This window comes from Mustelus asterias, chromosome 12, assembly GCF_964213995.1.
Source record: "Mustelus asterias chromosome 12, sMusAst1.hap1.1, whole genome shotgun sequence".
NCBI classification, from domain to species: domain Eukaryota; kingdom Metazoa; phylum Chordata; class Chondrichthyes; order Carcharhiniformes; family Triakidae; genus Mustelus; species Mustelus asterias.
The window spans coordinates 48704226-48731405 of NC_135812.1; the positions used below are offsets into that span (position 1 = coordinate 48704226).

Here is a 27180-nt window from a genome sequence, read left to right on the forward strand (position 1 = left end):
GATTTGATTTGATTTATTATTGTCACATGTATTAACATACAGTGAAAAGTATTGTTTATTGCATGCTATACAGACAAAGCATACCGTTCATAGAGAAGGAAACGAGAGAGTGCAGAATGTATTGTTACAGTCATAGCGAGGGTGTAGAGAAAGATAATTGAATTAAAGTATTGTTAGAGAGTTTAAAAGAGTTAGAATGAAGTTTTATAAGCATAGAACAAGAGTAAAAGATAGAATTAAAAGGTGTGCTGGGCACAGCTTGCAAGAAGTCACCTCGTTGCGGCGCCATCTTCCTCCGCCATCCAGGACAAAGCAGCTCATTTGATTGGCACCCCATCCACTACCTTCAACATTCACTCCCTCCACCACCTGTGCACAGTGGTAGCAGGGTGTACCATCTATAAGATGCACTGCAGCAACTTGCCAAAGTTCCTTCAACAGCAACTTCCAAATCCACGATCTCTATTATCTAAAAGAACAAGGGCAGCAAAAACATGAGAACATCACCACCTGCAAGTTTCCCTCCTAGCCACACACCATCCTGACTTGGAATGATAAACACAGTTCCTTCACTGTCACTGGCTCAAAATCCTAGAACTTCCTTCCTACAGCAATGTGGGTATACCTACACCACGTGGATTGCAGTGCTATCAAGTGGCCCGAACACACCAAGAACCTCCTCTTTGATGCTCCGGCCACTCAACTCCTGGCCTTATTATAACCTTTGTCCAAACATTAACGAAAGAGCTGAACTCAAGAGAGAAGGTAAGAGTGACTGTCCTTGACATGAAGGTAGCATTTGACCGAGTGTGGGCATCAAGGAGCCTGAGCAAAACTGGAGCCAATGGGAATGAGGATAGAAACTCTCCACCTGTTGGAGTCATACCTAGCATAAAGTAAGATGGTGTGGTTGTTGAAGATCCAACTCAGACCCAATGCACGGCTATATGGATAACATATTACATCAATGACAATTCTCTAGGACAATGAGTCACTAACCTCAGGACAAAGAAGGTAAAAGAACAGAAGAGTGAAAGAAATAAGAGCACTGAAGGTGATATTCTTGGCATTTGATACTCTCAATTGAACTGTGTACCTTAAAGAAACATTGGCCAAGAAATTGATTATGATCTATTTTCGGATGGATAACAAGTGAGGCGCTTACTTCAACTGGGAGGCCCTTGGTAAGTCTGAAATGGGTCTTCAGCGATATTTACATAATTTGGCTAAGGTGCTGGAGGCCTCGACTGATAGCTTGCTCATTTAACACAATTAAATATTAGTTGTATTGACAACAGCAGTCCTAAGGTAAATACTGGCGGATTTGTACAGGAGTGGCAATGGGCCCATGATGTGGTTGGTGGTGGGTGGAGAGAACTTGAATATTTTGAAGACAGGTAGAGCACTCCTGCTTCATCTTACCCCACAGGAGCATTTTCAAGAATTATTTTTAGAGAAAGGTTTACCTTTTGTTGGTGGCTACTGCTTTGGCCCCTGCAATTAGTCAAGGATCCCAAATGGAACAAACACAACAACTTTTCAGCTTATTGCAATCCAGATGGATGCTTGGAGTCAACTGAAATTTTCAATACTGATATTGATGTTTTTTTTCAATATATCAAGAGGTAAGGAACAAAGGCGTAAAAGTGAGTTTAGCCATGATCAAATTGAACAGCAGAGCAGGTTACTCCTGTCGCTGTGTTCATGTGCAGAGTGCATCAAGAAAAACTGCATCTCAGTGAGTGCCAGGGACCTGTGCAGTCTGACTTTCTGCTCTAGTGTCAGGTATGGTTCAGGGAAAATTGTTCCCAAATTAAGCTGCTGCTACAGCTTCCAGTGTTGCCATTGTTGCCTGTATTGTCTGTCTCAAAGAGATCATTTCTTCTTGCCAAGAAAGATCTTTGTTCTTGGCCTTTTGAATAAAAAAAATGTTTTCCACCTCAGAATGCTCAAACTCCTCTTTGTCCATTGATGGAAGCCCTGTTTGGTAAGTAAATTCTCTTTTTGTGAAATGGCTTCTTTCGAGCAGAAAAGAAGCAAATTATCTTTAAGAGAATCCATTAATAGAAACAAAGAGGAAGATGAGATTTGTTTTCCACAGCGAGTTGTTCTGATCTGGAATGCACTGTCTGAAAGGGAGTGAAAACATATTCAACAGTAATTTCAAAAGGAGTTGGATAAATATTGGAAAGGGAAACATTTGCAGGGCTATGGGGACACAGCAGAGGAAGTGGAGCTAATTGGAGATCTCTTTCCATGAGTCAACACTGGCATAATGGGCAGTATAGAACCATAGAATCTCTATAGTGAAGAAGGCCATTTGACCCATCGAGTCTGCACCAACCATCCGAAAGAGCACCTTACTCAGGCCCACACCGCCACCCTATTCCCAAAATCCCACACATTTACCATGGCTAATCCATCTAACCTACACATCTGTGGTTAGCACTGCTGCCTTATAGTGCCAGGCAACCGGGTTTGTTCCCAGCTTGGGTCACTTTTCAATCCATCAGAATGAATGAATGGGTGGCACTGGTTAACACTGGTTAACACTGCTGCCTCACAGCACCAGAGATTCAGATTCGATTCTGGCTTTGGGTGACTGTGTGAAATTGGCATGTTCTCCTCGTGTCTGCGTGGGTTTCCTCAGGGTGCTCTGGTTCCCTCCCACAGTCCAGAGATGTGCAGGTTAGGTGCATTGGCTATGCTAAATTCTCCCTCAGTGTACCTGAACAGGCGTCAGAGTGTGGCAACGAGGGGATTTTCACAGTAACTTCATTACAGTGTTAATGTAAGCCTATTTGTGACTAATAAATAAACTTTACTTTTACTAAGGTGTAACTTAGCATGGCCAATCTATGTAACCTGCACATCTTTGAACCGTGGGAGAAAACTGGAGCACCCTGAGGAAACACATGCAGACACAAGGAGAACATGCCAATTCCACACAGTCACCCAAGGCCAGAATCGAATCTGGATCCCTGGTGCTGTGAGGCAACACTGTTAACCAATGTTAACCAGTGCCACCCATTCATTCATTCCAATGGATTGAAAACTGAGGGGGAGTGTGCAAGTGGTTTTTCTATCGAGCCACCTGCTGGTGACTTTGGAGTCGTGGAAAATTCATCCGTAGTGTAAACATTGTAAACTTTTATGAAATAAACCACAAAAATCTGTTACCACTTTGTAGAATTCCCACTCGGGCAGAGCTACCCTCCATCCCATTAAAAATCCACATTGAAGACAAAAGGGAATAATGTAACAAAGATGCCCCACATTTGTGCCCCTCCAAATATTTTTGTGTGAATTAAGAGGCCTCGCTGAAGCTGACTTATAACTTGTGTTTCCCACAACTACACCACTCTGTGGTTGATGAGCAAATCTCAGTCTCCCGCCCCACATATTGCAGCAGTTTGCTTTAGTCTACACATCAATGACTGAGGTATAAATTTATCATGGCAGTACTGTTAAAAGGATAGTGAAGCAGTCGCCCATTTACAGCCTGATTTTATGGGCTGACGATTTTACACTGCCTGAGATGAAAGTCTCCCCCACACAGCGTGTCGACAGTGCTGAGTGTAAATGGCTGTGTGTTTCTATAAAATATGACTCATAGAATGAAGACTAATTTTGGTGATCTCTTTAAAAATAGAAGGCATTAAAGTTGTTTTTATACCAAAACTGGTTTATATGATTGCCTGGACCACAACCAAGGTGTGCGAGTGACTGTGCTCACCGCACCACTATTATGCTGCACCTCACAAAACCTCAGATCCAATTTGTGTCATTCTGAAATGAATTGTTTTTCTAAATGTTTGGGAAGAGCTGGTGGGTATTGACATTGACTGACTTTCCTTACAGCTGAGGATTCACATATCCTCGGAGGATTTGCAGACTACAGTGCTATGATTGCTGAAGGGTATGTATCTATGTATTTGTGTGTGTGTATGTGCATGTATATACCTGGATGTGTGTTTCTGAGTGTTGTGTGGTTCTGCCTGTATCTGTCAGGGTGAGCAACCGTTCTTTATTTTACAGGATCGAACTGTATTTGAGGCCATTGTCCTGTGTCCCAGGTCGAATGCTGCCAGACTGCTGCTATTCCTGTAAATCAGTCCTATAAATCTCGAATATGCGCAGTACTCCCTCTCCTTCTGTTTAAATGATCTCACAGCCTTGGCTGTGGCAGACACCTTCCCCTCCCCACCCCCTGCACTCACAGCCCAGGCAGGAACCTTCCCCAACCCCCACATTCACAGCCTGGCAGCCACCTTCCCCACCCCCTGCACTCACAGCCCAGGCAGGAACCTTCCCCATCCCCTGCACTCGCAGCCCTGCAGCCACCTTCCCCACCCCACCCTCTGCACTCACAGCCCAGGCAGGAACCTTCTCTACCCCCTGCACTCACAACCCTGGCAGGAACCCCTGCCCTTGGTCAAAGTACCCCCATGCCAGTGTGTCCATTAATTTTCTCTGCAAGCGTTGGCCACACTGGTATATGTGTGTGTCTGTGTATGTAGCATTATATGTACCTGTGTGATGTGTGTATTTATGTGTGTATCTGTATGTTCATATATTCTGGGAAGAGAAGGAGTTAATGAGAACTTTTGTTTTTGCAGTAAGAGTATCTTGACTCACTGACTCATCTGATTTTCCTCCCTTCCTGTTGGGAAGTGCGTAGCCTCTGCTTGGTAGCATCAAAACAGTTCAGCTCAGGTTGGGATTATGGAATGTGATCCAATGTATTGTCATAATCCTTTCAGAGGAACACAGGAAATAGGAGCGAGAGTAGGCCATTCAGCCCCTCGTGCCTGCCCCACCATTTAACGAGGTGAACCCATCTGGGGGTACTGAGGGGATCGGCGAGGGGAGGAGTGGGATGGGGGAATGAAGGCCTAAAATGGGTGTGTGAAGACCCTGAAGAGGGTGCCAAGGGGAGTTATAGGGAAGATGCTTCAGCAGTATGGCTATCGAGAAGGAATGGATGGACTGGGTAACTCTTGAGGGGAAATAACTGAAGGGATGGCCTAATAGGGATCTTTTGAATTACGAAAAGTTAGCATAGACACAGATAGCATGCTTCTAGTGAAAGAGGAAACTTAGAGGCCATCAACATAGGAAATTAAATCCAACAGGGAATTCAGAAGAAACTTCTTCACCCAGTGAGTGGTGAGGATGTGGAATTTGCTATCACTGAAATTAATTGAAGTGAAGAGTACAGATGAATTTAAGGGGAAGACTGATAACTATATGAGGGAGAAGGGAATAAATAGATGAGGAAGAATGAAAGAAGGTTGATGTCGAGCATAAAAACCCAATATGGAACAGTAAGGCCGAATGGTCTGTTTATGCATTGCTTTATTATCCAGTTCCATATAATGTAAATTATCCCAGTTCTCTGAGCAACCATCAAGGATCTCAACGAGCATTTACAGCCTTCCAACCTTTGCCCTCCAAGAAAATATAGAGAGTCCCTGTTTAAGTGTCCCCTTTTAAATTGGCTTCATTTAAAATGGTTTCATGTTTTATGTCTGGGTTCTATTTGAAGCCATGATGTGGAGATGCCGGCGTTGGACTGGGGTAAACACAGTAAGAAGTTTAACAACACCAGGTTAAAGTCCAACAGGTTTATTTGGTAGCAAAAGCCACAAGCTTTCGGAGCCTTAAGCCCCTTCCTGTTTTAAAGGGTGCGAGCAGCATAATGTGTCTGACATGATGACGTCATCGCGCAACCTTGCCCGGTGATTCTGTGAGTCGAGTCTCGCTTGTGGTTGTGTCATTTTGTCCTTATAGAAACATAGAAAAACTACAGCACAAACAGGCCCTTCGGCCCCACAAGTTGTGCCGAACACATCCCTACCTTCTAGACCTACCTATAACCCTCCATCCTATTACGCTCCATGTACTCATCCAGGAGTCTCTTAAAAGACCCCATTGAGTTCGCCTCCACCACCACTGACGGCAGCCGATTCCACTCGCCCACCACCCTCTGTGTGAAAAACTTACCCCTAACATCTCCCCTGTACCTACCCCCAAGCACCCTAAACCTGTGTCCTCTCGTAGCAGACATTTCCACCCTGGGAAAAAGCCTCTGAGAGTCCACCCGATCTATGCCTCTCAACATCTTATACACCTCTATTAGGTCTCCTCTCATTCTTCGTCTCTCCAAGGAGAAAAGACCGAGCTCCCTCAGTCTATCCTCAAAAGGCATGCCACTCAATCCAGGCAACATCCTTGTAAATCTCCTCTGCACCCTTTCAATCTTTTCCACATCCTTCCTATAGTAAGGCGACCAGAACTGAGCACAGTACTCCAAGTGGGGTCTGACGAGGGTCTTATATAGCTGCATCATTATCCCCGGACTCCTAAACTCAATCCCTCGATTGATAAAGGCCAGCACACCATACGCCTTCTTAACCACCTCCTCCACCTGCGGGGCCGATTTCAGAGTCCTATGGACCCGGACCCCAAGGTCCTTCTGATCCTCTACCGTACTAAGAGTCTTTCCCTTTATATTGTACTCCTTCATCCCATTTGACCTGCCAAAATGGACCACGACGCATTTATCTGGGTTGAAGTCCATCTGCCACTTCTCCGCCCAGTCTTGCATCCTATCTATGTCCCTCTGTAACTTCTGACATCCCTCCATACTATCCACAACCCCACCAACCTTCGTGTCGTCGGCAAACTTACCAACCCATCCCTCCGCTTCCTCATCCAGGTCATTTATGAAAATGACAAACAGCAAGGGTCCCAGAACAGATCCCTGGGGCACACCACTGGTGACCGACCTCCATTTAGAAAAAGACCCATCTATACCCGCTCTCTGCCTCCTTTGGGCAAGCCAGTTCTGGATCCACCGTGCAGCAGCCCCTTGGATCCCATGCCCTCTCACTTTTTCTAGAAGCCTTGCATGGGGGACCTTATCGAACGCCTTGCTAAAATCCATATAAATCACATCTACCGCCTTCCCTTCGTCAATGTGTTTAGTCACATTTTCGAAGAACTCCACCAGGCTCGTAAGGCACGATCTGCCCTTGACAAAGCCATGCTGAGTATTCTTGAGCATACTAAACCTCTCTAAATGCTCATATATCCTGTCCCTCAGGATCTTCTCCATCAGTTTACCAACCACTGAGGTTAGACTCACCGGTCGGTAATTACCTGGGCTATCTCTATTCCCCTTCTTGAAAATAGGAACCACATCCGCAATCCTCCAATCCTCCGGCACCTCTCCCGTCTCCATCGACGACGCAAAGATCATCGCCAGAGGCTCCGCAATCTCTTCCCTCGCCTCCCACAGTAACCTAGGGTACATCCCATCCGGACCCGGCGACTTATCTATCTTGATGCCATTCAAAGATTCCAGCACAACCTCTTTCTTAAAGTCCACATGCTCAATCCTTTCGGTCCACCGCACGCCCGCAGTACATCCACCCAGGTCCTTCTCCTCTGTGAAAATACTCATATGGTACATTTGAGGAATATCATTTTTTTTGCTGCATTTTCAAGTACTCCCCTTGTTCTAAACTAAACATCATTTTAAAACTTTTTTCATTGTACCTTGTATTAGTTGAGGAACTCTGTGGACTTTGTTTTTTCTTTGCTGTACAATGCTCTGTACAGTACAGTACCTGCGCTTGAGGAACCAGTTATAAAATTGGTGTTTTAAAGAGGTCTTTGCAAGGGAGAAGCCTGCAGACAAGGCAGCAATTTTAAAGTCACTTCTATACTGTACTGTAATTGCCTAATTTAAATGTATTCCATATTTCTGTTCTATTTGGAGATTAACTTTGCTTTGTGTGATGTTAGTGTACCTTGAAGAAAGGTTTTTTTTAAAATCATGATCTCTGTAGCTCTCACAGCTTCAGTGTTTGCTTAGCCTCAGTTGATGTAATTTGTTACCGGGTTGACTGGAGGTGTCCTTTTATTGCTACTTCAACAGCTTAAATGGGGGTTGTTTATGTTTACTCTGGGATTGGTTTTATGGCCCTGCATTGTTAGGAGGACAGTCATGGGTAGGTGAGGGAGATTAGGAAGAGGTTGGGGGGGTTTGGGAGGAGGTTAGGGGGAGTTAGAGGGGGGGGTTGAGGGAGGTTAGAAGGTTAGGAGGGAGCATTGGGAGAAGGTTGGAGGGAAACCTCAGGGGTGAATTTTACAGCTGCGCTCACCCCAAAACCAGAAAATCCTGTCCGAGATCAACAGACCTTTCCATGGTCTGCCCCCTCGCCTGCTATGATTCCTGAGGCGGGTGGAACGTGGAAAATTCGCCCCGAGGGATTTGGGAAGGAGATTGGTTGGGAGGTTGAAGTGTGGGTGAGGGAGGTTAGAGGAGGGGGTGTTGGGGAGGAAGTTGGAGGGAATATTGGGAAGTGGTCAGATGTGGAGCAGAATTGTTTTATACATGCATTGATTTCTTTCCTAACATCAGTTGATTGCTCTGTGATTAATTATCCTGAGAGACTCAACATTGGACCTCCAATTTCATTGCTGCATTCACTTTGCCAACTGCATGCAGGTGTAATGAAGGAATAACAAAACCTACATTTATACAGCACATTTCACAATGTCCCAAATCGCTTCAGAGCCAATTAGGTACTATTGAGTTATAGTCACTGGTATAATGTAGGCAATGTTATGAAATGGTGCAGCAGGCTCGAAGGGCTGAATGGCCTACTCTTGCTTATAATATGTTTGTTTGTATGTCATTCTGGGATGGGTGAAATGAGCTGGGCTAGGAGGCCTTTGTCATTTATGCAAATGGAGGATGGAATTATGGTTGGAGTTCTGTTTATTTTGTTACTATTGGAAGTTTACTGTGAGCATTGTGGGTGAGGTTGCCAGGACAGGAAGTGCATAATGGATCAGTAACCTGTTTTGCACTGTACATGATTATCGAGAGTCTTTTCCATTGACTTCAATCTTGTCCTTTTGTCTACCTATCTATTATTTCACTCTACCTTGGTGCTTTTCATGATTTTTTTAAGGTATTGAAATAACATGATAATGTTGTGCTGCATAGTAGATATTGAAATTATATAGTAGTGAGAAGAAGCAACCCACAGTCTTCAGACTTGATCATTCAGTCTTTCTCCTCTGGCATACTAAGTTGTATTGCACAGAGACACCTGAGGACTCCAAAGCTTCTCACTGACAGTGAAGACCTATAATATTCAATCATTCCACATTAGTGCTCAGGAGTCATTTGATCTCTCTACTCTGTGAGATTGATGATAAAATAGAACCAATTACACCCTTTGTATGAAATAATTACATTGAATTTCATTCACCTAGGTAGAAGAAAGTCTTCTTCTCTTTCTACAGAATGGAATAGATCTTGTACAATTTATCTAATTACAGATATTAAATCTTTCCCCCAAATATGAATTTACTATCATTGTTTCCATTAACTTTAATCCTGTCTTTTTATCTACTTACCTATTATCCCACTCTATCTATCTTGGTGTTTTTTATGAATTTGCACAGAACATGTTTATGAGGGCTGAGGTAATCACTGAAATCAATGTTATTGCCTGCGCAATGTTATAAATAACTAATGGGTTATTTACCTGTCAAATTGGTTGTCTTCTATGATGCCCTGCATAAGAATCATGTCATCTGGTGGGGCATCTCGGTGGCACAGTGGTTAGTACTGCTGCTTCACAGCGCCAGGGACCTGGGTTCAATTCTGGCTTGGGTCATTGTCTGTGTGGAGTTTGCACGTTCTCCCCATGTCTGCGTGAGTTTCCTCCGGATGCTCTGGTTTCCTCCCACAGTCCGAAAGAGGTGCTGGTTAGGTGCACTGGCCATGCTAAATTCTCCCTCAGAGTACTCGAACAGGTGCTGGAGTGTGGTTTGTAGGGGGATTTTCGCAGTAACTTCATTGCAGTGCAATGTAAGCCAACTTGTGACACTAATAAATAAACTTAAAATGTAAGTTCAGTGCCCTGTCTACTTGATTTTTTTAAATCCTCTGGTAAAGTGACAAATGTTATCCCTAGAAAGAAAGACTTCCATCATTGCTAGATGTATCTGTAAATGGCTGACTGATTGATTTGGCACATGTTCCCAGTTGTGCTTTGGAAGGTTCTAGTGGTCTAAAAGTTTAATGCTAATGGGAAAAGCTGATTTCTTTCGACAAAAAATGTTTTAGCTCTGTGATAGCCTCCTTGGTGCAATGGAAGTGCCAATGATAAGTCTCCTCAGCTTAGGAAGGACTGCACAGGTAGGAGTTCACCCTTGATGGGTGCGCTCGGTGGGCTGGGAAGTGAATCCCATTCCTGCCCACATCCAATTGGAAGTCACAATATTATGCTGGTTGGCACTTGTGCGAATTGCTGACTTAGTGTAGCTGGTCCAGCAGGAGTGGAAGTATTGCAGGTGCCATGTCAAATGACAGCTCACCATGAACTTCAAAAGCAGCCTCCACAAGCAACAGAAGAATACTGTGTGAGCCGTGGCAGCAGCAGGAGGCCACAGCAGCAGCCAGTAAGTGCTCCGTTTCCCGGATGACTGTCTCTGAACCCTGGTTGAGGCAGTCACAGCCAGGAGGGACACTTTGATGCAGAGGGATGGGAGTAGGATGCCACCCCACCTCACCGAGAAGCCATCGAGCAAGGTGGCAGCAGAGGTCAGTGGGCAGGACCTTCATTTCAGCACTTATTGGAGCTCTACACTGACATGCAGGAGAAATGGGTGGAAGTTTCCCATCCCGCCCACCACGGGATTTGTAGCAGACAGGACAGAAAGTTCGGCGGACGATGCAAAGGTCCATTGATCTCGGGCGGAAATTTCTGGTCTTGAGGTGAGCCCGGCCGGAGAATCCCACCCATGGAGTCACAACAATGGGGAGCGATTTGTTACTGGTGGAGGGATGCCAAACCTGGCGATCCTCACCAACCATGAACTGGGAGTCCTGAAGTTGGAGGGTAAGCGTGGAGGAAGGTCATCAGGCTGTAGAGAGGCGAGTGTTTCTGAGGAAGGTAAGAGCCCTTGGGCTGAAGTGAATGACTTTCAGGATGAAGGTGTTGACAGAGGCTCTGCTCCATTTATGCGCTGGGCTCTGAGAAGCCTAATTGTGACTAATGGCAATCACGATGGACAGCATGCACTGCGATGTCAAACTGTGTGAGATGACTAATGAATGTAACCTCTCAGATGAACCGTCCATTAGAGCCAGCCAGCAGGCAGACGACCCCCTCTTGACACCCGAGACATCGGCAGATGCAGGCAAAACACACCAGATCTCAGCACAGATACATCCACACCGCTGGCCATGACCGTGTTGGGTGCGTTGCTAGGGCACTGCAGTGAGAACACTTAAAGCTCACATGAGCAGGTGGCAGAGGTAGGGAGTGTCCAGTGCGCCAGTGGTCGGAGGAGGACTTCTGGGGGCAAGAGCCATGCTGAGTCTGAGGGAGATGATGACCCTCTGGAATCGTTCATAGGGCGGTAAATGCTGGATGCCCTGGGATGCACAGGCAGGTCTGGCGGAGATCCGTGAGGGTCTACGTACCATGGTCTCTGTCATGGGGGTCTCGTTGCAGAGCATGAATGCTACGGTGACCCTCAGCTCCGATCGCACAGCCTCATCCATTGACATGGTGGAGACTCTCTTGAAGAGGCAGCTGCAGCATCGGAATGGCATGTTACTAGGGCTGCATTTAGACCTACAAGCCCTCACACAGGCACTAACCTCAGAAGGTAAATGCCTGTCAGAAAAGGAGGCACAGTAAGAAGTCTCACAACACCAGGTTAAAGTCCAACAGGTTTATTTGGTAGCAAATACCATAAGCTTTCGGAGCACAGCTCCTTCGTCAGATGGAGTGGATATCTGCACCAGCCAGTGTCACCCATGGTTGCCCATCTTTCATTGGTGAGCAGGCAAGTGAGGACTCACTTCAGAATGACAAACAAGGTGGCTGCTATCTCTGTGGACTCTTCTCACAGAGCCTCGGACCAGAGCACCAGCTCCTCTGTCTCTCTGGCAGTCTCCCCTATATCCCAAGAGTCCACGGCGACTGAGCGTTGACCGGCCAAGTCATCAAATGAACCCTCCTGAGCAATGCCTGCACAGGCCTCACCAACTGGAGGATGGCTGCCCATGGTCATCCGTGCAACCAGGACAATGAGAACTGCAACCTGCCTCCCTGCCACTGTCAGCGGTGGGAGTGGGTGGTGAGGGAAGCCCAAAAGCTTAAGACACACGCCATACAAGCAGGGCTCCACACTGCGTGCTAATGATTTACTTGAAATTGAGATGTTATGTTTAAGAGCCGTGTGGATCAACTCTTTTGCACATTGCTGAATTTATCACTTTAAATATCATACTCCACTCAAGCTAGACGTGTACTGTATGTCATATTGGTAAGAAGTCTCACAACACCAGGTTAAAGTCCAACAGGTTTATTTAGTAGCAAATACCATAAGCTTTCGGAGCTTGCTGCTCCTTCGTCAGATGGAGTGGTCTCTGTTCTCCAACAGTGCACAGACACAGAAATCAAGTTACAGAATACTAATTAGAATGCAAATCAGTTGTGAGACTTCTTACTGTGCTTACCCCAGTCCAACGCCGGCATCTCCACATCATGTCATATTGGTGTCAGACACTCAACACTCTGATGATGGCAACACACAAAACACACTTTCCACACTACAGAACACCACCTCACCACTACAAACGCCTAACTCCTCAGTCATTGTAGCTTTTTATCTAGCATTGAAAATAAAAATGATTAATTACGGTTGGGCCGTGCGCCCTTGTTGCTTGTGCGACGAGCTTAATATCACCGGGCAACGTTAAATTCCAGTTAACTGCGGTTTTTAATCCTCTTCCTCACTTATTTAATTATAGCCAGGTGTGCGCCCAATCCGCACCTGCCTAACGAAACAACGCAGCCATGTGCTGACATTGGGATGCACGCCTGTGCCATCACGCGCTATTTAGTGTACTTCTGGGCCGGGTGCATGCCGACCCGGGAGACGCAAAATTCTACTCTATGGGCCTGTGCTGGTGGGTTCCATTCTCTCTCTGTTTGTGTACATAACACAAGGTGCAGGACCACCTCTGATTTTTGTGCCCTCTTCCTCTTCCAATTATTGGAGCATTATTCCAACCTCTGACAGATTTTGCTTGTTCCAAGATAGCGGGTGGAAAATTGTCGAAAAATGAATTGCAATTATGTCTTGCAAGGCAAAAAAGTCAAATTTCAATATCAACAACCTGTGAAGTGCCAAAGAAAGCACAGATTGACGCTAAAATAAAGTTCAACCCAACTCTAAATGGAACATTGTTTCCAGCCTTATGTCCATTTAATGTGGAGAAGTAGTACTTTAGCAGAGGAGGCCGCTATCAAATGTGAGATTAGAAAGGATTTCAGAAGTATAATGAGGCTTGTTCTGCACAGCCTGTAATCCACAGCCTGTACTGTGAGGGTTGGTGTTGTTGGTGGAGCTTGCAAAATCAGCATTGCCAAGCGAATTGTATTTTGTGGTTTACATGTGGTCTCAAAGGCAATCCTTAAAGGGACTGCTGCAGGCTGCTACCTAAAGTTGTAACCATAGTTACAATGGAACCACAGGTACAGAACCAACCAGACATTTCTGAGCAGAAGTGACTTATCATCAGCTCTTCCACTGCAGCGCTATCTAAAAGGTAAGATTTTATAATATACTGAATGTGGAGTAGAAAGGAGCATCATGCCAGCTCACATCTGACAATTTGTCTGAAAAGAAAGCTTAATGCGAAATAAAAACAGCTGGCTTGAGAATACTGTATTCTTCAGGAAATAATAAAGAAAGTCCAATTCTATCTTTGTCTTTCTTTGTGGTTGGCTTAGAGTAAACTATTTGCATGAGCCGGTCCCAGATGCAAAGGGAGCATACAAATTGATCACAAAATAGGGATTTAAATTTAGTGGCTGGATTATTCTCAAGCATTGGCTGTGTAGGTGGTGATGGAATTCGAGACTAATTCAGCAAGCAGAAGATTCTAGGTTCCTACTTTCTGATCAGAATTCTATATAAATGTCAGGAGGCACTTCTATATATGGTCTTATCATGATCAAATGTGATTTTTGATTTGTTTTGTTTAATAGACCCTCTCAGACACTTCAGTGGAAGTAGGTATACCTATAACAAAAGAGTGCTAATAGTCTACAACTATTAGCTCCCCACTTCCCCATTTTTGGTTTCCTTGAGCTATGCCACATCCTGAGCTGAAAAGTTAGGAAGAGAAGCTACACCAGTCTTAGCTGCCAATGCCACTCCAGAAGTAGCCACAAGAAGTTAGATAAGGGCCGCCTAAGATAGTTCATTATCCAACTTTCACTTGTGAATTGGCTGCAGTTTTTTTGATTTAAGGTGTATTTATTAGTGTCACAAGTAGGCTTACATTAACACTGCAATGAAGTTACTGTGAAAATCCCCTAGTTGCCACACTCCGCACCTGTTCGGGTACACTGAGGGAGAATTTAGCATGGCCAATGCAACTAACCAGCACGTCTTTCAGACTGTGGGAGGAAACCGGAGCACCCAGAGGAAACCCCGCAGACACGGGGAGAACTTGCAGACTTCACACAGACAGTGACCCAAGCCCAGGTCCTTGGTGCTGTGATGCAGCAGTGCTAACACTGTGCCACCGTGCAGCCCAATGATTGAGATAATCAATTCAACGGATGTGATATCATATATTGGAATCTGAGCTATTGCTTGAGATATTGATGGCAGTGTCAAGTCTATAACTGTGTTATATAACTGGCAGTAGATAAAAAGGAAAGATTTGCATTCATAAAGTGCCTTTCATGACCTCAGGACATCCAATTAAGTACTTTTGAAAGGTAATTGTTATTGTAACGTGGGAAGCGAGGCAACCAGATTGTGCACAGCATCATCCTACAAAAAGCAATGAGACAAATCACCAAATAATCTAGATTCACCTTCAATCTGTTTTAGGTGTAGATTGAAGAATAAACATTGACTAGGGCACTGGAAAAACTCCCCTACTTTTCTCTGAATAATGCCATGGAATATTTTACCTGAAGAGCAACTTCCAACCTGCATTATGTACTCAAACATGGTGGCACAGTGGTTAGCACTGCTGTCTCACAGCGCCAGGGACCTGGGTTCAATTCTGGCCTTGGGTGACTGCTTGGAGTTTGCACGTTCTCCCCATGTCTGTGTGGGTTTCCTCCGGGTGCTCCGGTTTCCTCCCACAGTCCAAAGATATGCAGGTTAGGTGGATTGGCCGTGCTAAATTGCCCCTTAATGTTATGCAGGTTATGTGGATTATTCATGGTAAATGCGAGGGGTTACAGGGATAGGGTGGAAGGGAGGGCCTGAGTGGGATGGCCTCTTTCTGCACTACAAGGATTCTATGGTTCAAGTATGGAGTACAACTTGAACATATGTGTTTCTAACTTAGAGGCGACAGTGCTACGACTGAGCAAAAACTGACATAATAATTGCTCTTTTAAAAAAGACACAGCTCATTAGAAGCTTGCAGTCTCAGGATATTGTAGGGCTGATGTAGTGATCCTGGAACATTGCACAAGGTAAGGCGCTGGCAGAGTGGTCAGCTGGCCTTGCTAAATGCTGCAAAGTCAGCTCAAGGTAGAGTTTAACTACCTTCACCGATGTTTTGAACCTTACACAGGGAATGTGATGAAGAAAACCTCATAGAGTGTCACACGTGGTGCAATGTGAATCTTAAATGTTCAAAAACAGCTGCTTGTCAGAAATAACAACTACTCAAATCTTTAACAAAAAAATGCATTTATAGCGCCTTTAGTATAATAAAACAACCCAGGCACTTAACAAGAGCCTGATGAACAAGGCCAGGAAGGAATTTAAAACACAAGGATGAGAATTTTAAAATCAAGGCATTATCTAACTAGCAGCCCTCAGTGAGCGAAGAGAAAACATATGACAAGAATTGGTATGAGTTGGGATACAGGTAGCAGAACGCTGGATGACCTCAGGTTTACAGATGTTAGGGGAGGCCAGCTATGAGTGCACTGGAATAGGAAAATCTAGAGGTAATAAATACCTGGACACAGTCTCTGAAGGGCATGTGGCTGTGTATATGGCAGCGAAGTTTTCAGGTATGAATTTAATCTGCCTTGGCACAGTTTGCCACAGCAAAACAGCTGGGGCACTGCCAGCCACTTCCCATTGAGAAGGGCACCAGCGTGGACCACCACAGAAGGCACCAGAACCCCATGAAGGAGCACTAGTGTCTCACAGCCCAACCTACTGATGTGACGCGTATGCCTAATGTGGACAAAGCAAATTCATGCAATGAATGTAAGTGCCACTCTGCAAACCAGGCACACAAATGTCAGCTCATGCAATTTTTAAGAACTTCTGCTCCAGTGGTGTAATGGGAAATTTCAACGTGCAGGAGCTGTAAGAAAATGTGTTGGCCATATCATTTCTAAATCTACCGTTACCATCTTTTCCTTTGCATTAATCATTTTGGACCCCAAACATCAATGAAACTATGCTTTTTAAGGGAAAACCACTTGTGCCAGTAGGCATTTTAGTTCAAAGCATGTGGTATTTTGAAACATTAGTCTTTAGCATAGCTAGAATTTCATTATGCAAGTTTAATTATTTAATTCAATCCCTATTAAAAACAGAAGATTTTCCTTAACTTCTGACTGGGGGATAGTATATGGAGGGATCACTGCTTTCCTTGATTTTTATTTGTAACTTAGACTTGGGTGTATGGGTCACAATTTCAAAATTTGAAAATGATGCAAGACTTGGAAGTATTGTGAACTGTGACCAGGTTAGTGATAGACTTCAAGAGGATTCAGATAGCTGGTGGAATGGGCAGACACTGAGCAGATTAATTTTAATATAAAGAAGTGTGAAGTGATACCTTTTGGTCAGAGAAATGAGGAGAAGTGACATAAAATAAAGGGTACAATTCCAAAGGAAATGCAGGAGCAGAGGGACCTGGGTGCATATGTGCATGAATCATTAAAAGTGGCAGGACAGGTGAAAAAACAATTTATAAATTACACTGAATCCTGTTGCACTGCCTGAGCATGTGGTAGAGACAGATTCAATTACGTTTTTCAAAAGGGAACTGAATAATTATTTGAAGAGAGAGGATTTTACTGGACTACAGGGAAGGGATCGAGGAGTGGATGTAGCTGAGATGGTGTTGTAGAGAACTGACACAAGGACAGTGTTCTGAATGGCCTCCTTCTGTGCTGTAGCCATTTTAGGCCAAGATTTTCTGACCCCTCCCCATGGCGTATTTCCAGCCATAGAAGTGGCTCGCCATTGGCCACTGGCGGGATCTTCTGGTCCCACCAAGGTCTATGGTGTTTTGTATGGTTCACCCACCTCACTGCCATGGCGGGGGAGCGGGGGGCGGTCACTTTGGCCAGGACTGGGAAATCCCACCAGCAGGAAGGGGCGGAAGATCTCCCTCTATGATTCTATGACAGTATAGATAAGATTCTAGTATAGATACATTCCAGGAAGTTAACACATGAGGCAATTATAAGCTGAAGGTTATTCTGATAGTGTGATCAAGAAGGGTGGGAGGAGGCTTGTGTGGAATAAAAAGACCAGTATAGATGGGATAGGCTAAATGGCCTGATAGTGTGCTGTAAATTCCATGTGAAGCTGCCAGCAGGGAATATAAACTGTATACTGCGTCTCACATCCTTAAACCATCACAGCAAATCATGCTCTCCCCCACCTTCACTCTCCTCAAACCAAAAGAGAAAATGCTGGAAAATCTCAGCAGGTCTGGCAGCATCTGTAAGGAGAGAAAAGAGGTTTCGTTTCCAGTCCAGATGATCCTTTAGGGAGTTTCTCTTTTGGTTTCAGATTCCAGCATTCGCAGTAATTTGCTTTTATTCACTCTCCTCATCCTTACTCTCTCTTTCCCCCCCACACACTCTCTACATCCTGCCACACACTTTTTCCCTCCCATTCTCTCTTCCCAACCTCACTCTCTCCACACAACCCCTCATACTCGCTCTCCTCCCATCCCCACACATTCGCACTCCCCAACCCTTCACGTACTCTCTCTTCCCCTCACCACATGCTCTGCCTTCCTCCCACACTCTACCAACTGCCACATGTTTTTACCTCCCACTTTCTCTCTCCCCACCACAACCTCCCCCATCCCCTCACACTCTCTCTTTCCCTGTCCCCTCACACTCTCTTTTACCCTGTCCCCTCACACTCTCTTTTACCCTGTCCCCTCACACTCTCTTAACCTGTCCCCTCATATTCTCTCTCTTGTTCAGTCTCCAGTCACTCACTTCCTCGGAAGCCAGTGGGTTCTGCCGCTCCAGCAGGCTTGCCTGGGCCCTGCTTCACTGCTCCAGCTACCTTGCATTCCAGACCCTGAAACCTTCTTCAATACTTACCTCCCCACTCTTGCTGCTTGTCCAATCACCGGCTGATGTCTCTCTGATTCCTAGTGAGCCACTAGCAGTAAATGCAGGGAGGATCCAGCCTCTGTGATTGTATCTGAGCAGCTTCACAGCATTTTTCAATATCAGTCACTTGAATGTCCAGGTTTGGCAGGCCACATTGCTTGAAATTGAACAGGCCAGAATGGAGCTCCAGTGCGCTCTGGTAAGCTGCTCCAGCCTTCTCTTGTAATCGCTGCATCTATGTGGTTCAACTAATTAATTTTCTGGTCAAAGCACAGGATGTTGATGGTGGGAGGTTCATCAATGGTAGTTCTGTTGAATCACAAGGGGAAATGATTAGATTCTCTAAGCTGGAGGGGCTTATTTTCTAGCACTTGCGTAATGTGAATGTTATTTGCCACAGTCAGTCCAAACCTGAGTGCTGCTGATGTGGGCACTGATTATTTCAGTATCTAAGGAGTTGCGAATGGTACTGAATACTGCGCAATCACCAGCAAACATCTCCAATTCTGATTTTATAATGGAGGGAAGGTTATTGGTGAAGCAACTGAAAATGGTACGGCCTAGGACACCACCCTGAGGAACTCCTGCAGTGATGCTTTGGGGCTGAGATGATTGCTCTCCAAAAACACAAGTGTGTTTGTGATAGATATGATTTCAACAAGTGAAGAAGTTCCACACAATTCCCATTGACTTTCATTCTTCTCAAGCTTCTTGATGCCATACTCAGTGTAATATTGTCTTGATGTCAAGCGCAGATGGTCAGGGAAATTTGGGAAGAAGCTACTCCACCCCCCACACCACCTCCAGGATCTAAGCACAAATCTAGGCTGACTTTCCACTGTAGTATTGATGCTGCCGCATCACTAGAGATTGCACCTTTGTGTTAAATATTAAATTGGTGATGGGTATACAATAGAAGCAATAATTGCTAGTCACTTCAGCAAATTCTGATTTATTAAGGAAAACCAGCATGTATTTGTGATGGGAATATAGTGTTTAACTAATGTGATGGTATTGTGCCTTTAGGAAATGTATTTTAATCATGTTTTTCTGCAGAATGTTTTGTCAGCACCATGTTGTCTGTAGCCGGTGTCCTTTATTGTTACTTACCTTCCCACTAAAAATGTGTGGCAGTATAACTGATATCATGTTGATTTTAATCTGAACTAATGCACCAGCATTTTATACAGCTCCATCATAACCTTCCTGCTCTTATATTCAATGCCTCAGTTAATAAAGGCAAGTATCCTATATGCCTTCTTAACCACCTTATCTACCTGTCCTGCTGTCTTCAGAGATCTATGGATATGCACACCAAGGTTCCTCTGATCCTCTGTACTTCCTAGTGTCCAACCATTCATTGTGTATTCCATTGCCTTGTTAGTCCTCCCAAAATGCATTATCTCACACTTTTCAGGGTTAAATTCCATTTGCCACTGTTCTGCCCATCTAACCAGCATGTCTATATCGTCCGGTAATCTAAGGCTTTGCTCCTCACTATTTTACACACCACCAATTTTTGTGTCATCTGCAAGCTTACTTATCATACCTTCTACATTCACATCCAGATCATAATATACACCACAAACAATAAGGGGCCCAGCATAGATCCCTGCAGAACACCGCTGGACACAAACTTCTAGTCACAAAAACAACCTTCGACCATCACTCTCTGCCTCCTGCCACAAAGCCAATTTTGGATCCAGTTTGCCAAATTGCCCTGGATATCATGGGCTCTTACCTCCTTCATCAACCTCCCATTTGGGATCATGTCAAAGCCTGACAGAAGTCCATTTGGACTACATCAATTGCACAACCCTCATTTACACACCTAGTCACCTGCTCAAAAAATTCAATCAAATTTGTAAGATATGATCTCCCTTTGACAAAACAATGCTGACTATCCTCGATTAATCCTTGCCTCCCCGAGTGGAGATTAATTCTGTCCCACAGAATTTTTTCCAATAGTTTCCCTACCACTTAAGTTAGACTCACAGGCCTGTAATTTTCTGTTTTTTCCCGACTTCCCTTCTTGAATAATGGTACCGTATTAGCTGTCCTCCAGCCCTCTGGCGCCTCTCCTATGACCAGAGAAAACTTGAAAATTGTCAGAGCCGCTGCAATTTTCTCCCTGCCTCCAACAGCAGCTTGGGATATATCTCATCTGGGCATGGGAATTTATCCACTTTTAGGCCCATTAAAAGCATTACTGCCTCCTCCCTCTCAATATTAAGTTCTCAAAGTAAATCACAATCCCCTCCCTGATTTCTGTATCGACATCATCCTCCTCCATAGTGAACACAGATGCAAAGTATTCATTTAAAACTTCACCTACATCTTCTGGCTTCACACATAAATTGCCATGTTGGTCCCTAATGGGCCCTACTCTTTCCCTGGTCAACTTCCTGCCCTTAATATACTTATAAAACACCCTTGGATTTTCCTTCATTTTACCCTGCAGTGTTTTTTCATGCCCCCTCTTCACTCTTCCTAATTTTTTTTAAGTAACCCCTTGCACTTTCTATATTTCTCTAGGGCTTCCGCTGTTTTGTCCCCTCGGCATCCGCCATAAACCTCCCTTTTTTTCCTTATCCAAATCTGGCTATCCTTTGACAGTAAGAAGTCTCATAACACCAGCTTAAAGTCATAGAAACCCTACAGTGCAGAAGGAGGCCATTCGGCCCATCGAGTCTGCACCGACCACAATCCCACCCAGGCCCAACCCCCACATATTTTACCCACTAATCCCTCTAACCTACGCATCTCAGGACTCTAAGGGGCAATTTTTAACCTGGCCAATCAACCTAACCCGCACATCTTTGGACTAGAGAAGACTTGTCCAGAGCACTCCGAAAAGTGCACTCCTGAGTGCTCCAAAAACTAGTGGCTTGTGCTACCAAATAAACCTGTTGGACTTTAACCTGGTGTTGTGAGACTTCTTACTGTGCTTACCCCAGTCCAACGCTGGCATCTCCACATTATCCCTCGACATCCAGGGTTGTTGGGACTTGTCGCTTCGACCCTTCACTTTCATGTGAACATGTTGGCTCTGTACTCTCTCTCCATTTCCTTTTTCAATGATTCCCATTGCCTGATGTAGATTTTCCTACAGGTAGCTGCTCCCACTTAAATTTGGCCAGATCCTATCTTATCCTATTAAAATTGTCCCTCCCCCAATTCAGAACATTTCCGCTCTACTTTTATTCCTTTCCATAACTCCCTTAAATCCTACTGAGTTATGGTCACTCTCACCAAAATGCTCCCCCACTTGCCCAGCTTCATTCCCAACATCGAGGTCCAGCACTGCCCCTTCTCTTGTAAGAGTTTCTATGTATTGGCATAAAAAGCTCTCTTGGATGCATTTTAAGAATTCAGGCCCATCTAAGTCTTTCACACTTTGACTATCCCAGTTAATATTGGGGAAGTTGAAATCCCCTACCATCATTACCCTATTATTCTTACAGTTTTCAGAGATTTGCCTACATATCTGCCCTTCTATTGTTCCCTGATTGTTTGAGGGCCTATAGTACACTCCCAGCAATGTGATTGCCCTCTTTTTGTTTCTAGATTCTACCCATTTGAGGAACTTTCTAAGGTATCATCCCTCCTTACTGCAGCAATTGACTCCTTGGTCAATACCGCGACACCATTTCCTCTTTTACAATCCCCCTCTCTCCTGAAGATTCTATCCCTGGAATATTGAGCTGCCAGTCCCATCCCTCCCTTGTTGCTATGATAGCAATAATATTATATTCCTGTGTGTTAATCAACATGACTATCGTCCAGTGGCTCTGACATCCATCATTATGAAGTGCTTCGAAAGGTTAGTCATGGCACAAATCAATTCCTGCCTACCAGATTGCCTGGTTCCAGTACAGTTTGCCTATCACCACAAGTCCACAGCAGATGTCATCTCCCTGGCCCTATACTCAACCCTGGAACACCTAGATAGCAAAGACACATATGTCATTCTCCTATTCATAAACTACAGCGCAGCCTTCAACACTATTATTTCTCGGAGAATCATCTCCAAATTTTGTGGCCTGGGGCTCGGTTCCTCCCTCTGCAACTGGATCCTAGACTTCTTAACCTACAGACTGCAGTCAGTAAGGATAGGCAACAACACCTCCTCCACGATCATCCTCAACACTGGTGCTCCGCAACGCAGTGTCTTCAGCCTCTTACTATACTCCTAATACACCCATGACTGTGTGGCCAAATTCCCCTCCAACTCGATTTTCAAGTTTACTGTTCACACCAATATTATGGGTTGGATCTTAAACAATGACGACACAGAAATGAGACAGAGAGAATCTGGTGAACTGGTGTGACGACAATAATCTCTCCCTCAATGTCAACAAAACGAAGGAGATTGTCATTGACTTCAGAAAGCATAGTGGAGGGCATGCCCCTGTCTACATCAATGGGGACGAAGCAGAAATGGTCAAGAGCTTCACCAACAACCTGTCCTGGTCCCTCCATGCTGACACTATAGTTAAGAACGCCTCCATCTTCTCAGGAGATTAAGGAAATTTGGCATGTCCGCTACAACTCTTACCAACTTCAACAGATGTACCATAGAAAGCATTCTTTCTGGTTGTATCAGAGCTTGGTGTGGCTCCTGCTCTGTCCAAGACTGCAAGAAACTACAAAGGCTCACGAATGAAGCCCAGTCCATCACTCAAACTAGCCTCCCATCCATTCACACTGTCTACACTTCCTGCTGCCACGGAAAAGCAGTCAGCTTAATCTAGGACCCCACGCACCTCAGACATACTCTCTCCCACCTTCTTTTGTCGCGAAAAGATATAAAAGTCTGAGATCACGTACCAACCGACTCAAAAACAGCTTCTTCCCTGCTTCCATCAGACTTTAGAATGGATCTACCGCGCATTAACTTGATCTTTCTCTACACCCTAGCTATTACTGTAGCATTACATTCTGTACTCTCTCCTTTCCACTTGTGTATGGTATGCTTTGTATGTGCAGCACACAAGAAACAATACTTTTCACTGTATATTAATACATGTGACAATAATAAATCAAATCAAATCCTTAACTTACCTGCCTTACTCGCAAGACTCCTTGCATTAAAATAAATGCCATCTAGCCATGCCTTGCTAATCCCTTGTGCTTTAACATGTCTATAATCACTCCACACTGACTAGTTTTTTTCTTCTATATTTGGCTGTACATCATCCCCTACTCTACCTCCATGCCATATCCCATCCCCCTGCCAACTTAGTTTAAACACCCCCAACAGCAGTAGCAAAATGTTCCGCACGGATGTTAGTCCCATCCCATTTTAGGTGCAACCCGTTCAACTTTTACAGGTTCCATCTTCCCCAGAAACAGACCCAGTGACTCAGGAATCTAAAACCCTCCCTCCTGCACCATCTCTTCACCCATGCATTGATCTGTTCTATTCTCCTATTCCTATACTCACTGGCACGTGGCACCGGGAGTAATCCAAAGATAACAACCTTTAAGATCTTGCTTTTCAGTCTGCTACCTAACTCCCTAAATTCCTGTAGCAGGGCCTCATTGCTCTACCTGTCGTTGATACCATTGTGAACCATGATCTCTGTCTGTTTGCTCTCTCCCTTCAGAATGCCCTGCAGCCGTTCAGTGACATCCCTGACCCTGGCACCAGGGAGGCAACACACCACCTGGAGTCATGTCTTTGGCTGCAGAAATGCCTGTCTGCACCCCTCACTATTGAGTACCGAAACTATTGCTCTTCTACTCTTGCTCCTCTCCCCATGTACAGCTGAGCCACCCACAGTGCCGTGAACCTGGCTCTGGCTGCACTCCACAGAGGAAACCGGTTGCCAACACAAAAAAGAGAGTTATTGAGTGAGATGCACTTTGGGGGGCCTTCCTAACTAGCTGCCTGCCTCCCTTCTGGTGGTCACCCATTCTTTCTCTGACTGTACTTCCTTAAGCTGTGGGGTGACCACGTCTAAAAACTATTCACATAACTCTCAGCCTTCCGGATGCAGCTCAGTGCTTTGAGCTTACACTCAAGCTCTGAAATCTCGAGCTCAAGTCTAAAGTAAAGTTTTTTAAAGTTTATTTATCGGTCACAAGTAAGGCGTACATTAACACTGCAATGAAGTTACTGTGAAATTCCCCTAATCGCCACAGTCCGACGCCTGTTCGGGTCAATGCACCTAACCAGCATATCCTTCAGAATGTGGGGGAAAACCAGAGCACCCGGAGAAAACCCACGGAGACAAAGGGAGAACGTGCAAACTCCACACAGACAGTGACCCAAGGCCCAGAATCGAACTCAGGTACCTGGAGCTGTGAAGCAGCAATGCTAACCACTGTGCTACCGTGCTAAATAGTCTACGTAATGAACAAATTAGAACATTCAAAGATTTCTTAATGAGCCTATAAATTACTTCCTAGGTTGCTTGCAGCAGTGTCCTGCAGATTAATTTCTGCAGACTCCAGGAATGCCACCCTAGACTTTACAGTTTCAAGTACTGGCATAAACACAGTGGGGTTGAAGGGGACATTGCCCAGCAATGTAAAATTTAAAAATGTTGGAAATATTCAGCAGGCCAGACAGCATCAATGAAGAGAGACCTTTCATCAGAACAAGAAATGTGTTTTTTGCTGGGGGGGGGGGGTGATTGGTTAGTGCCCTCATTGGGTAAGATGCACAGTGGTTAACACTGCTGCCTCACAGCAGCAGGAACACAGGTTCGATTCCAGCCTTGGGTGACTGTGTGGAGTTTGCACATTCACCCCCGTGTCTGTGTGGGTTTCCTCCCGGTGCTCCCGTTTCCTCCCACAGTCCCAAGATATGTAGGTTAGGTGGATTGGCAATATTAAAGTGCCCTAGTGCCCAAAAGATGTGGTTAGGTGGATTGGCAATGATTGCCCCCTAGTACCCAAAAGATGTGTAGCTTAGGTGGATTGGCTATGCTAAATTGCAGTAAGAAGTTTAACAACACCAGGTTAAAGTCCAACAGGTTTATTTGGTAGCAAAAGCCACACAAGCTTTCGAGGCTCTAAGCCCCTTCTTCAGGTGAGTGGGAATTCTGTTCACAAACAGAACTTATAAAGACACAGACTCAATTTACATGAATAATGGTTGGAATGCGAATACTTACAACTAATCCAGTCTTTAAGAAACAAAACTAAATTGCACCAGTGTCCCGAGATGTGTAGGTTAGGTGGATTGGCCATGGTTAAATGCATGGGGTCCTGGGAATAGAACAGGAGATGGGACTGCACAAGATGCTCTTCCTGAGAGTCAGTGCAGGCTCTATGGGCTGAATGGCCTCCTTCTGCATTGTAGGGATTCTATTCTATGGTTCCTAATCAAATTTTTCCAGTGTTCCCCTGTATGAAAGGCAGTGGTGAAATGCAGGAAAATGAAGTGAATGTGGTCCCTTTAGCCAGACTCTTTCGGCAAGTAGATTCCTCTGCTTTATGTACAGCAGGCACGTGGACAGGTTAGCAGCGGGTAACAGCACCAATCAGTCATTGAAATGTTAACACCCGAGCGCGTCTCAGTGCAGATTAATCGGAGGCCGGATCGGATTTCGTCAGCAGCGGGCGCGAGCGGAAAAAAAAAACCCTCACTCGCTTGCTGCACTCGGCAATTAATTTAGGAAACAAATTGCGCTACCAATCTGCAACGTCCTCAGCCATTCCGACCAAATTTGGAGCTGAGGGAGGAGCCGTCTCAGCCACACTTGACGCACAGGCCGCGAGTGGGGGGGCGGGGAAGGAGAGGGCGGGACGTCGGCCTGATTGACTGGCGGCCCAGCCAATCGGATCTCGAGACTGCCGCCAGGCGGACGCTGATCCACCAATGGGACGGGGAGAGGGGGCGGGAGCAGGAGCAGGGCGCGCTTCCCCTCCCCCTTGCAGCCAACAGGTTCGGTTGTGCGGGCGGCCCCGGGCAGGGCTGGGTTGAGGGGAGCGCGCATGCGTGGGGCAGGCCGGCCGAGCTGAAAGTTGAGAAAGCGAAGCGAGGGGGGAGAGCGGGTGCCGATCACCACAGCGAGAGAGAACGGAGAGATTCACAATAACGGCCTTTGTGCGCTTCAAACCCGCTCAACATGACAGAGCCGCAGTCGGCACTCTTACTGCGAAGGCAGCTGGCAGGTAAAAATATAAAAGGGATTGTATGTGATCGGGACGGGAAGCCCGCCCCGGTTATCCGCCGCCGGGATCCCCCCCACTCCCCCACCTACCTCGATGGCGACCGTCGTCGCACAACCGGCGCCTCAGCAACTCCGCCCGTCCCGTGTCTCCACGGACGGTTTATTCGGAACCATCATGAGCGCCGGGGTTCTCGTTTGAAACCACAGGCCCCGTTTCTTTGTCCGGTTACGCTACCTCTTTTTTTCCTCCGTCGTGTTCCCCCCCCCAAAAAAAAATTATTCTCCTCCCAGTCACCCCCCCTCCCCCCCCCCCCCCGGACACACATGGACCGGCTTGCGCATGCGTATGGCGCCAAGCATGTCAGGTACAGGCAAAGCTGTCCTGAGCTCTTGTGCCTCTATTGTTGCCTCCAGTTCCTTTCTCTTTTCCCCCAATGGAGAAGGGGCCAACTTTCTTTTCTCTCCAGTGTTTTCCTAGCCCCAGAGCACTCTGGTAGGGTGACCTAGCCCCAGAGCACTCTGGTAGGGTGACCTAGCCCCAGAGCACTCTGGTAGGGTGACCTAGCCCCAGAGCACTCTGGTAGGGTGACCTAGCCCCAGAGCACTCTGGTAGGGTGACCTAGCCCCAGAGCACTCTGGTAGGGTGA

The 27180-nt window shown here is 45.6% G+C and overlaps 1 protein-coding gene and 1 long non-coding RNA gene across 2 annotated transcripts in view; one reads left to right on the forward strand and one right to left on the reverse strand.

The window, feature by feature from the left end:
* On the reverse strand, positions 1 to 27120 carry LOC144501435 (uncharacterized). The gene is made up of 3 exons (XR_013499106.1): positions 26624 to 27120; positions 18396 to 18716; positions 1 to 469 (listed from the first exon to the last, which is right to left on the reverse strand). It is a non-coding gene; the product is annotated as an uncharacterized LOC144501435 (long non-coding RNA).
* ube2g1a (ubiquitin-conjugating enzyme E2G 1a (UBC7 homolog, yeast)) overlaps positions 26148 to 27180 on the forward strand; it is a 73018-nt gene continuing 71985 nt past the window's right edge. Inside the window, exon 1 of the mRNA XM_078225182.1 lies at positions 26148 to 26534. Within this exon, the coding sequence (XP_078081308.1) occupies positions 26489 to 26534 (46 nt within the window). The 5' untranslated portion in view covers positions 26148 to 26488. The remainder of the gene's footprint in view (positions 26535 to 27180) is intronic.